This window comes from Rhinichthys klamathensis, unplaced genomic scaffold (genome assembly GCF_029890125.1).
Source record: "Rhinichthys klamathensis goyatoka isolate OS25496 unplaced genomic scaffold, OSU_Roscu_1.1 h1tg000232l_1, whole genome shotgun sequence".
NCBI classification, from domain to species: domain Eukaryota; kingdom Metazoa; phylum Chordata; class Actinopteri; order Cypriniformes; family Leuciscidae; genus Rhinichthys; species Rhinichthys klamathensis.
Genome location: NW_026606756.1, coordinates 717014 through 730135, shown reverse-complemented (window position 1 = coordinate 730135; position 13122 = coordinate 717014). Strand labels below are relative to the sequence as shown.

General features: G+C 37.2%; 1 protein-coding gene across 1 annotated transcript in view; it reads right to left on the bottom strand.

The window, feature by feature from the left end:
* The window catches only part of fhod1 (formin homology 2 domain containing 1), a 50412-nt gene that overhangs the window by 29993 nt on the left and 7297 nt on the right, over positions 1–13122 (bottom strand). The window contains exon 3 of the mRNA XM_056265333.1: positions 8559–8623. Coding sequence (XP_056121308.1) covers positions 8559–8623 — 65 coding nt within the window. The remainder of the gene's footprint in view (positions 1–8558; positions 8624–13122) is intronic.

The following is a 13122-nucleotide window of genomic DNA, read 5'->3' as shown; positions in this document are numbered from 1 at the left end:
GGCTAGAAAACGCTAACTTTTGAAATGGGCTTCAAAGTGCAAGTTTTTGAAAACGACACCCTTATCTCCGAGTAAACTACAAAAACGCGAATACGTGAAAACGGTGACGTCATGCACATGCATATTACGTGTTTAGTTTGGGGGGGGGGGTTATACGGACATCACCACAAGTGATTATAAGAATTACACAAAAATCAACACGATATAACATTTTGTCTTCATGAAAAATTAATGGTTCCTTACAACAGATTCAATATATTTTCGAAGCCTTTGTGTTCAAAGGATTTGATATTTTCTTAAAGGAATTAAAAAGGGATTTTATATCAGAGGAGAACATTCTAAAATTGGGATTACAGTGAATGGTTCTGGCTTTGTGAAGATGAGATCTACCCAGAAGACAAATTAATACTGTAAAAGAATGTGTATGTGCGCATAGTCTTACTTTACAAATTGACAACGCCAACTACTTGTCTGACATGCATAATGCAGCGTTTTTAGTAGTTTTCACAGATCCGTGTGAACGGGGATCGTTTTGATAACGTTGTCAGCTGTACAAAGAAAAAACATTTCAGTTTTTAGCACATCCTTGTCGTGTAAACGTATACCCTTAATAGCTTTTGGTTACCTGATTGCAGTCCATTTAAAAGACAGAACCTGTACAGCCTTATAAGGGGAAACTAGAAAAACACTTTCTCTTTTCTGATCTTCATCAATAGAAAACATGCACAGAGCACATTGCCAAAAAGAGTAATCTAAATTATTCCTAGAATCTACGACCATGTTCAAGACATCATCACCAGTAAATGAGACCACAAAAGCAAATTATGCTTAGTTTAACAAGAGACATCTGCTACAGGACAACCTAAATTTATTAAACTTTAGTAGTTACTGATCCCCGACCATTACAATGGTCCCTAAACTGGGAAAGTTTCCTCTTATTAAAATGTGACTGGCATGCTAAATGATAGACTTTTACCCAGCTGATTCAACTGTCACATTATCAACATCATGTGTTAAGCTTAGAGCTTTGTCCACCAGCCAAAGAACTGTGCTGTTGTTGGGTATCTGTGTCCACTTAAGTTCACATGAACAGATCTTTATCACTCACTGCCTTCTGCGACTTCAAACCCCACTTATTGCAAGAGGGTTCTTGGCCTCTGTTATAAGAGCAACAACGTGCATGCCCTAAATCCAGTGGATGAAACGCTAATGACTTAAAACTGACGCCAGGTGTGAGCAGACATAAAAACACACAAGAAAGGTCATGAGTGTAACCACAAACTAGTATATATAGAGAGGGATAGTCTGGGGACTAAAGATTTTGTTGTGTCCATAATGTTCTCATCTCTTTAAAATAACACGGCACATGTTCTACTAATAAAAAGCCCTATATACCGAACTTATTTGGTCAGAGGGCTGCTGTGAATGTTGAGCCAAGAGCACCACAGCATGAAATAATTCTGTCACTGCTGCCAATACATTAAGTTGGTGATAAGGATTGACCATTACTGAACTAGTGACAACAGCCAAGTGTGCCTGGCACCTTACACAAAGCGAGAGGGTGGAAGGAAAAGGCACAAACATCCTTATACTGACTGAAAATAAGCTTAAACACTGTTAAATGTTTTGAGAACCTTTAAAAATGCTTTTCATTTTGACATGATTTGCTTAATGGTTCCATGTTTGCAGACATTACTTGGCATGCAAACTTAGTTTACATTTACATTAATCTATGCATTTGGCAGACATTTTATCCAAAGCGACTTGCTTCAGCTTTAGGCAATCTAACCATTTATCTTGGTGTTTTGCTAGCTACATCTACAATTTTTCACAAACAAAGATTCATTGAAATATCCACAAAACTGTGAATTATACATACTTGCTGAATATCCATACTGTTACTGTCCAAATGGAAATGCATGATAAGCACATGAACTCTCAACATCTGCATTTTGTGCTAGCCTGAAGTGGATGTTCTGAAGTTTCACAAGTCAAAATCTGCACAGAAAGACTCTTTCTGCAAAAACAAAAACACTGTTTTGACCATTTGGGCATGTGTTTCCTCACATCAAAGATGTAATGGAGGAAAATGGTAGCTCCATGACACAATTTAGGAGATCTCCCTCAAGTGCATATTAACAGTTGAAAATTCACATAGTTTCACATTATCTTAAGTCAATTATTCAAACCAACCAACCAACCAGCGAATAAATAATATTGTTAAAGGTGCATTGCGCAACATTTCATGTTAAAAATACCCGTTTTTCTAACCCATACATGCTTAAACAATTGCCTGATGGGCTGAATGATCCCTTCTCTGATCACTGCGATTGCCTCTATTATCCTGTACAGTAAAATAAATAAGAGGGATTCGGGCCGGAACGTGAGACTGGGCGTGACGTCATGCGCGTTCACGCTCCCCTGGCTATGTCTGGCAGGTTTGTGTATTCGCCGCCATTCTCCGTATTAGCGAAGACAACTCGAGCGACAAAACTTCAGTCAACTTTCGACAAAAGTAGAAGATGGATTCAAAGAGACCGGCTTGTAGTTCATAAACCCCAACGCAAACTCCACGCAAGACAAAGACAGTAAGGCAGTTTCGCTTGTCGCCAGAGGGGGGCATAGTTCTGCAAAAACTCAGAGAGGTGCGCAATGCACCTTTAAAGGTGAACTAAGTAACTTTTTTACCTTAACCGAACAGCTTTGGAGTCATTGTAATGTTTATATTACTGATTTCGTGTTGAATGGTGGTCGTCTCGCACCCCCCTGGTGCCTGTGAGCCGCAAAACCACCCTTGCAACTTTGGGCCTCAGTGTTAGGAAGTATCGTGTGATATCAGGTCTCGCGAGGTAACAAATTGCTTTACGGCAAAAAAACGATCTTATAAAATGAGCATCAAACAGAAATAACCCGTCGCCGTATACATGTGGTGTTGGGCGACTCTAGGGGTCGCTGTTTGACAAAAACGGAATTCCTACTTAGTGCTGCTTTAAATATTCAAAATTCATACATCAGGGATTCCAAAAACTTGGGTTTGTGACGATAAAAAGCTAGTAATTTCTTCATAAAAATTTACAAATTTAAATAAAAACAAAAATAAAAATAAAAAAGATGAAATATTTTACTTGTTTACTTGCATGTCAGATAACCATGAACCAACATTAAAAACTGAACATGTGAATGTGATATTAAATTAAAGATTAACTTAAAATCTCAAGGGGTAAATATTTTAGGTCAAAGAGCTCTGGCAAAAAGTTTGGGAATCCCTGGTAGTTGGAAAAATACATGTAAACTCTGACAGACTCTGACAGGCTAATGACTTATAGTATATCCACTGGACTCCTGCCAAATCCTGATCCAGATTTGACACCAGCACCGGCTCACAAAATAATATCATGACACCAGTATTATTGAAGAATTTCACTAGGTATGAAAGCTTGTGATCTAAATGAGTCACCAAGGGTATGAGGAGTCCCCAGAGAGATGCCATCACAGGGATGTGAAATGCTTCAGGGGTGAGTGTGATGCTTTAGATAGAGTCTATCAATTGGATGAGGAACAAGGCAAAAAAAAAAGTCACAGAGAGATCAAGCTTTAATGGTCATAAACGACTTGGGCACAGAGGGGGGAAAAAGAGATGGTGAGCTAAAATTGGATTTGCAGTATCATGGAAAAATGTTCCAGGGTTTTGCAGACTTAGGTAACCCACAGTACATGTGTTGGCACATTAGCTTCTGATTAGCCTGAAAGGAAAAATACAAATTTAATCTGGAACATGGAGTACTTGCAGGCATTCAGCATTGTATCTCTACACAGACACATTTTATAAACTCCAAAAGGATGCATGCGGGTCCAGCTAAACCACCCTCATATCCCGGTGGACCAAACAATTGCCAGCCAGCCATGCTTAGAAAACCAGCTCAGAGCAATTGAGGAGGTGGGGGTGTAAGAGTCTGGGGTGGATAATATTTCAATTTACCACCACCACCAATTGTAACTACATAGTCTTGGAAAAAAAGTAAATATATCCATTTATGAACTGCTACAGTGAAGTCAGTTCAATGGAAAGGACATTTGGAATAGATGTCAATGAAACTTATAAGAGCTCCAGATTATAACCTTTTCTTTCAGAGCACACAATATGAGAGCCAACAAGTCTGAACAAGTGGAGCTGACATGCAGAAATCAGAGACTGGCTTACAGTTTGCCTTTGATATCACAGGGTTCCCTTCCCACACCTTTTTATTCATCCTCATTCTTTAAAGCTATTTTAAAGAATGTTTCAACCATTTAATATCCATTGCGTTCAGCTCAAAAATTGACCCCACTGACTTTGAGTTCACTACTCTTTTTACATGCACTAAAAAGATATATCCATTTAAAAAAAGAGTCAATTCCATAAAGATTTAACTAATTTCCATGACCTTTCCAGGCCTGGGATGTCCCTGATAATTCCAGGTTTCCCATGACTGTGGGCAGCCTGCAGTATGGAGACACAGGGATTTGAAGCAGATCAGCCAACAACAGTTTAGTTAGATCCAGAAGTCACTGTGCTTCTTCCATCTACAGCTTAAATATTTAACTCTCTCCAGCTCACACAAGAAGAGATTTTAGAGGTATATAAGTGGGTTAAGAGTGCGCGGGGTGGCAGCAGTTTACTTAAAGTCGGCATGAAACTGAAGTTGAAATAGTCTTTTCTTCCTTAACACAGCTGTCCTGTTTTGGCACAATGTAGTACATGTCAAGGTTTGAAACAGCACTTGAAGTGATTAAATAAAATGTTTACTTGAATATGAACATGACCTGTGGGTCATGTTCACGTGTCTGTGCAAGGGAGAGGGGCCTGTAGAGGTGTTAGAGAATGAATGCTAATGACAGACGTATGGTTGGCTTTGCTAAAATTTGAACAGTATGTGCTGCTGACCAGCCTCACACAAACAGAGTAAGAAATAGGAGCCTGAGGCCTTAGGGATGACCTATCTGCAGAATGGCATTTCCTGTTGCCCAATTTAAATGACACTGTTGCTCCTACAGACAATTACTTGGGAAACACTTAAAAAAACACCACAGCCTTTTCTGAGCTTACGCCTATACAGGAGCTTTATCAAAAGTGATTATTCTGAACGATTTGAATTAAATTAAAAGTAAAGCACATGAAGCTGTTGTTTTTATTTGGATGGACATCACAATCTATTATTTGGCAATGTATTGTTGCTTCAATATTACACATGCAGTTTAATCAAGCACTAAACAAACTGCATGTATTACATAATATATCTGCATATTTTGTCTGAAACCAGAAATCCAAAAAGGGCCATTTTCAGAAATCCAAAGCACCAACCTTTTTTTTTTTTACCCCCATTATGCACAGCAATAAGGCTATATTTGACTTATATGACTTTATAAAGTCATAGGACTTTTCCTTTTTTTTTTTCATGATTGATAAGGATTAAGAATACATTTATAATATATTTTTAAATACTATTTACTCACAACTTCTACTCGATAAAATATTTTAAAGATGGCACAACTGAAAAAAATATATAATCAATATAAAATGCCCATTGCGTTATAAGACTTCATTTACATGACTTTCTGAGGTCTAGATATCACACTTAAATATCCAGGTATTTCAATACAGTGGGAATTAGATCTTTCAAAAAAAAAAAAAAAAAAAAAAAATTGTTGAGATGGTGATTTAAATTGAGAAATATCTTTATTTTTTAGTTGTTTTGGCTAAATTTTAAAATGTTCATTTAGTCCCATTTTAAATCATCGTAATTAATCTTTAAGCCACCTTAAAAGTTTGTCCCGTTTTTTTTTTTTTTTTTTTTTTTGAAATTGAGAACCACTGACCCCAAAGCTATTGCAGATTAATTTTTTTTTGTTTTGTACAAAAGTGCGCAAACTGTAAATGTGACCATTATAGTAGGCTACTCTCCAGCTCAAAACTGAATCCCTTCCATCTTTAAACATTACAAATCTTGATGTGTACAGCATACAATAATATGATATTCTAATTTATCCAGTTGGAGAAAGTTTAAATATGGCAAAGACCTACAAGCTGAGGGTTCTGAGAAAAGCTTTGAACTTTTACTAGCAGACAGCAAAAAAAAAAAAAAAAAACTTGATTGAGTACAGGATATGATGAATTACATTGTTTTGTGAGAACCTGTGCAAAGTGCTATTTCTTTGTTTCTTTCTTTCCACTTAAAACATTTGAATTCCTCTTTAGAGGGAAGTATTTCATGATTCAAATATGACTATGCAGGATGCAGCATCAGCTTATTTCTAAACCAACAGGAAAACAGAGGGAGATAAAGGCTGTCTCCCCCCTACCTAAATTCCTAAACATTCCACATGACATTCCTGATAACACAATTACAAGCTGCAAGTGTAATGCTTTTGCTTTTAATATGATGAGGTATTCAAGGAAACTCTAGGTGCACGCCGAAGTCATTTTATCATGAGGATTTATTAACTCAGATCATACATGCAAACATGAGTGCTAACTCTTTAATCGCAAGATGCATACTGGACTGTTCAAAGCTATATTGCAACATTTTACTGACATGTGACATGGCCAATAAGAACACAGGATACTCTGTCTATGCATATGATTGGTTCTTAGCAGAATGTAAGAATACTACAGCAAGGACTCAGCATTACCTCAATTATTACAACACAGTTAGCAATAGAAATGTATCATGTAAAACTGGTAAATCTATCAATTGTGCATGAGCACAAAAGCAATTCCACAGATTAATGTATACCACACAGCACACCATCAGAGCCAGTTGGGAGTGTTGTGTAGCGTGTACCATACAGTGACCCAAAAACCGCAGGGCTGGACCGGTCTGTCCTGTGTTGAGGTATGTTACTCTCTTTGTGTCTCACACACACACACACACACAGTAGAAAAATAAATCAGGATAATGTCACACACAGTAGAAAAATAAATCTAAACAGACAGAAAGAGGGGAGAGAGGCGTTTCCATGTTTGAGCCTATCTGTTTACCTTATGTCACACAATACTAATGAAAGTGGGTAAATGGTAATGGTAAATGGACTGCATTTATATAGCGCTTTCACAGACCCAATGGCCACCAAAGCGCTTTACATCTTGCCTCACATTCACCCATTCACTCACTCATTCATACACCGACGGCGGTGTCAGCCATGCAAGGCGCCATCCAGCTCGTCGGATAGTTAAGAGCAGGGGCGTGACTATATGCCATGGCTACTGGCCTAAAGCCTCAAATGCTTTTTAATAGCCTCGAATATTTTCTGCCTCAAAAAAAAAAAAAAAAAAAAAAAAAAATCACTTGAAAAAAAAAGATGAACAAAGGAAAGTTTACACCATCACATGAAACTTGCCAACTCACAGTGCAGATAGCTATGTTGATTATAACTGGAGTGTTCTGGTTTGGTCACATTGATTGGCTGTCATTCATTCTGCAATTTCTAAGCATCACTGGAGAGGGAACACTCACAATGGTAATTCTTTAACTACATCCTGGACATCAGAAATTAGATTCCAACTTAACAGTACACACCTGGGGCTGTACTACTGAAACTGAGGAGATGCATGACAAATGAAAACAATCCATTCTAGTCTGAAGCTAAAATTTCACAACATTTCTTCTCCCAGACTGGCTCTGATATCTGGCATCTAGTGTTGACTCGTCCAAACTGAAATCTGGGCAAAAGTCATGTAGTGTGCTCCAAATTTTCTGAAGAGACTTCATCACTTTATATGATGAACAAATTTAATTTAGGCTTTTATTTGCATATTAACATTGATCAGTGAACAAACAGAAGCTCAACCAAACCTGCTTGACGCGCGAGAACAAACCTCTTGCTGAAGCTTAAACGTGCTACGTACCACGAGAATGAACCGCATTGGTTCTCGAACATCAAGTGAACATGCTTGAGCGTCTGTTTACCACAACCGATGCGTGTTGATGAATGTTTATATGTGAATAAAAGCCTAGAGCAATTGTGTCTCTAGAGAAAATTTGGACCAAACCCCTCACTTCATATTTATTTTAGGATCTCTTTATGAACTTTTTGAAGCGTCAAAGTGGTAGTTACGTAGACTGTCAATTAACGACTAGAAATCTCAGATTTCATTAAAATACCTTAATTTTTGTTTCGAAGATGAACTAAAGTTGTACGGATTTGGAACAACATAAGGGTAATTAATTATGACAGAATTATCATTTTTGGGTGAACTAACCCTTTAAGTGTGGCACTCTTATATTCATTACTTTAATAGATCAATGAGAAGCTAGCTCGCTGAAGGTGTCATTGAAGAATTTGAGGATATAGTTGGAATGATCCCAACTGAGGGGAAACCCGAACAGAGATAATATCATTTCAGCATTTCTGGAGAACGTAGGCCATTTTTTCCTTCTCCAAGACAAACTAAACCAACAGCCAGAGTGGAAAGCCAGGGATGACGTACTTGCCACCTCAGCAAAACACATACAAACGCTGAAATGAGCGCACAAATAATCTGTCACGTTCATCAAGGCGTATTATTGTGCTGCTCTTACCTAGGATGGAATGAACCCGCACTGAGAGCTGCGTACGGAGAATCAAGATGGGCTTTTTGCCTTTTCTGTAGAAAGAAGAAAAATTAAGCAAACTCAATAACTTTCATTCACATAAACGACCAGTTTATGCTTATCATCAGCATTCTAGGCAAGTTCTATTCACCTGAATTCCTTCACTACTTGAATAATAATACAGATGGAGCAAAGTACATTTAAACCACATTATGAATTGGTCATTATTCCAGTTGCAGACACATACACTTTACTGAAGGTTGACTGGAGACAGAGTCAGGAAGAGAGAATATGGGTCAGAAGGGATTAAGGTATGGAAAGAGAGAGTAAACAGGCATGGAAACTATGCATCAAGGGTGTTCGTGGCTAAAAATGGACTGCTCCAAGTCTTACGTTTTCTGCACAATGTTCTGTGTGGTTCATACGCCCAGTCACAAAGACACTTAAACATGAACACACGCCACACACACTCCAGTTTCGTCTTCTACTTTCCAAGTGCTGCTGCTTCAAATGACGTGTTTCCTGTTGTCAGTTTCAGCGAACCTGAAGGAGCTCTGGCTACAATTTTGCCAGCTTACAAATACATACACAGCATGTATGCTTTAAACACATGCACCCACAAATGCAAACACTGTGCACTTAGAAAAAATATGACCACCCAATTAAAAATACTTTGTAATGAGAAATTATGGCATGGAGCAGCTGCTAGTCCTCCAACAAGTCACTTTTTGCTATATTTTTCATCCTGTAACATGGTCAACTACACTCTAAACAAAAATGGTGCTAAATAGCACTAAAAGTGGTTCATTGGCTTGTAATCATAGGGGAACCACTTTAAGTGCCATATAGCACTTATCTTTGTCAAATGGTGCTATGTAGAACCTTTAGAGGTGCCATAGAGCACCTTAACCACCCCAGAGAACCACTGAAGAACCGCTGAAGAACCAAATTGGGCTTAACAGGTTCTTTAAATGGTAGTGGTGCTATATAGCACCATGACCACCGCAAAGAACCCCTGAAGAACCATTTTTTTTTAGAGTGTACTTTTACTTTTACATTCTGTAGAAAAAAAAAGACATTGCAAAGTATGGCAATATTTTGCATCACAGTACTGAATTAATATTGTTATGCAAAGAATCAATATTTTTAATTACATTAGTGACATTGTGTTGATAATTATGCCACAATATATTTGGCCTTCTCTGAAAAGTGTACAGTAGGTACCATTATATCAATGCATACTCATTCTACATGACCAAAATATCAAGTCAGTAAAAAAAAAAAAAAAGTCCATGGCAGAAGAAAGAGAGGCAACGAGTAAAAGTTGTACTGTATCATTATCCCAACAATTGTATCCCTTAGACTTAAGAGGTTTAGGTGGGTGACATATACACTGGCTACATCGCTTGAGTTTGAGTGCATGACAGAGCTGAACATGATTTTAACAGATTTAGCAGTGGTCTCAAGCTTAAAAAAAATCTTAACTCATGCTGAATCAGTTCTTGATAAAATACAATAATGTTCAAAAGTTTGAGTTCAGTAAGATACAAATATTTTGTAATATTATTTATATTTAAAAATGTTCTATTAATATTTCCTGTGATGTCAAAGCTGATTTTTTTTTAGCATCATTACTCCAGTCTTCAGTGTCACATGATCCTTCAGAAATCATTCTAATAGGATGATTTGCTGCTCAAGAAATATTTATTATTATTATTATTATTACAAATATTGAAAACAGTTGTGCTGCTTAATACATTTGTGGAAACCATAAAACAGTTGGCAACACTTAATCTTACAGTGTCGTTACATGTAATTACTGTAATAAAAAAGGTAAATTATGCATAATTACATGCAATAGTAAAGGCATGTTGTTGATGTTAATATTACTAACTATTTAAAATGTATAACAACACTGTAACAAGGATACATTTAAATAGTGTAACCAAAGATTTTTTTCCAGGATTTTTTGAGGAATAGAAAAGTTCAAAAGAACAGCATTTATTTAAAAAATATATATTTTTTAACCTTATAAGTGTCTTAACGGTCACTTTTGATCAATTTAATGCATCGTTGCTGAATAAAAGTACTAAAAAGAATGTCTTTAATGACTGAATAAAAATGTCTTTCCAAAAAACTGATCCCAAGCTTTTGAGTGGAATGGACTGTACATGCTTTTACATTTACTTCACAATACTCTTTAGAAATACAACACTCTAGTTTTAAACTGGTTCTCCATACCAAGACTGAACAAATCTGAAAAAAAAAAAAAAATCAGTATAAGTATTACAGTACCAAAGTTATGCAATACTTCATTTTGAGCTGACTCAGAGTTCTAGATCTGCGGTTTAGTGTTTTTGCTCTATTCAGTGTATTCTGAGACGGCCAGTCTAATCTGTGGTCAGCACACTCACTGCAATGCTGGCTCTGCCTGTGTGAAATCACTCATGCCTTTGGTGTGTCCAATGACTGTGTGTTACCAAGCAACGCTAGTAAATGATTTAGTGAAACTGATACCTGTCATAATTAGGTAAGGCCGAACATTCAGGGGGATCACAGACGTTCTACATATGAGTTTCGCAAGGTTTAAACAGAATAAATGAATAATAAATAAGCATTAATATCAAATTAGTGCTTCTAGTCAAGCCAGGTCTTCTTAAACATCAACGTGTAAACCACGCTAGAGAGTTAAATAGGGCCATTTTCTTCAAGCTGTACTGTCACAGTACCAGTAGTACTTAAGAGTCATGGTACAACCCAAAAACTGTTAAACGGCATACACCCGTGTAGATTTTATTTCATCAGCATTTTGAGCATGATTGAGCATTTAACAATGTCAGAAAAGCGTATCCTTAATGAGAAATCAAATACTTATGATCTTGTGGACATAAAACAGACATTTATCTGCTATCAGATGAAAATGACTAATTTTACCATGAATTGTTACAAAACAAAAAACACAAAATGGGGGAATTCCTCAGCTATACTGTCAAAGACTAAACACAAACACAGAGAGAATAGAGTTATCAGTGCATTTCCTGACTATAACAGAATCAGCAGCGTTGTTTCAACTCCGTTCCATCCGGTCAGAGGAACAAATGGATGGATGTGTAGAGACTGAGACCTACAAACATCATAGAAATGTTCTTGATTTGACTTTGTTCTGCCAGACGCACATCCGTAACAATGGCAGGCTAAAATAATGTTTTACGTCTAATACTGAAATAAGGTTGGATTAAAAATACACAAACTACAAACTGAACAATCTGTCCTTTAGCTGAGGAAAGTTGAGCATTTCACCTACACTAGAGACAAAGACCGAGCCGGAGGTAGAAAGGGAGCAAGAGAAGAAAATGAATCAATGTGTCACTCTTACTCACAACTTACAGCAGTGCACACTGCTTATTTATATAAAAACAATCTTTAATTCTTCTGAGGTGAATTAGAGGTTTAAAGAATTGGATGCAGTTGTATGAACTAAAAACTGAATTTCAATCAATCTCCTGAATCAGCTGAAGGAAAATGTAAATGAATCTTGGGAGCTAAACAATAGTCTAATTAGTATGAAACAAAATAAACTGAATGCCCCTTTCTCACGCACAAACTAGATAAATTAGATCTGGACTAAAAGTACACTTTTGTGCATTAAGTATTTTACGAGGTGGTGATTTTGTATAGCAAATATGTACAATGTGATTTTTGAAAGAAAGTAAGCATGAAGGTCCACCACTAAACCTAACCGTCATTGTAAACTGTAAACCGTAAACAAAATACAAAAACTGGCAAATGAGACCGTACTAATTTTTCTTAAAGGGGTCATATAATGGTACATGCACTTTTACAAGTTGATTGTACTGAAATGTGTGTTGGCAGTGCCTGTACACAACCATCATATAATGATAAAAATCCATCCAGTGTTTTTGTTTTAATCTCCTTATATGTTTTCCCCTGCCTCAAATCGAGCCGTTCGACCGTGTGACGTCACACGGTCGGAAGCCCCTCCCACGATTGTTGATTGACAGCAGCGTTTCAACACAGACCCGCCCTCGCTCGTGAGAGCTGTCAATCATAGTCTGCGCGGACCGGTGCGGTCATTGTTGATATGCTGGAGCACTGTCTATGAGCAGAATGGCGTCTAAGTGATTGTGGTGTTCTGTTCTTGGGTGTAATAACAAACACAGCAGTCATTTTAATGTTCCTAAATCCGAACCGCTGAAGACGCAGTGGCTGAGTTTGTTTTCGAAGGGAATATTCCCCACGAGCAACGTCAATGCTCTCATGTTTGCGCGAATCATTTCACACACCAGACTGCTTTATAAACGAGGGTCAGTATAAAGCTGGATTTGCTAAGAAGATGCTCATGAAAAAACGATCGAACACCAACTATTCGTGTTCCTGCTGAATCTCTAGAACAACTGAAGAGAGTGTAACGTTTTATTAAAACTTTATATTAATATTTATATTAATCTTTGCAAATCGCTAGCTGCACGCTTCACAATGAATGCGTCTAAGGTTTACACTTAGGGTACATTACGGCATGTTTTCTATGTAT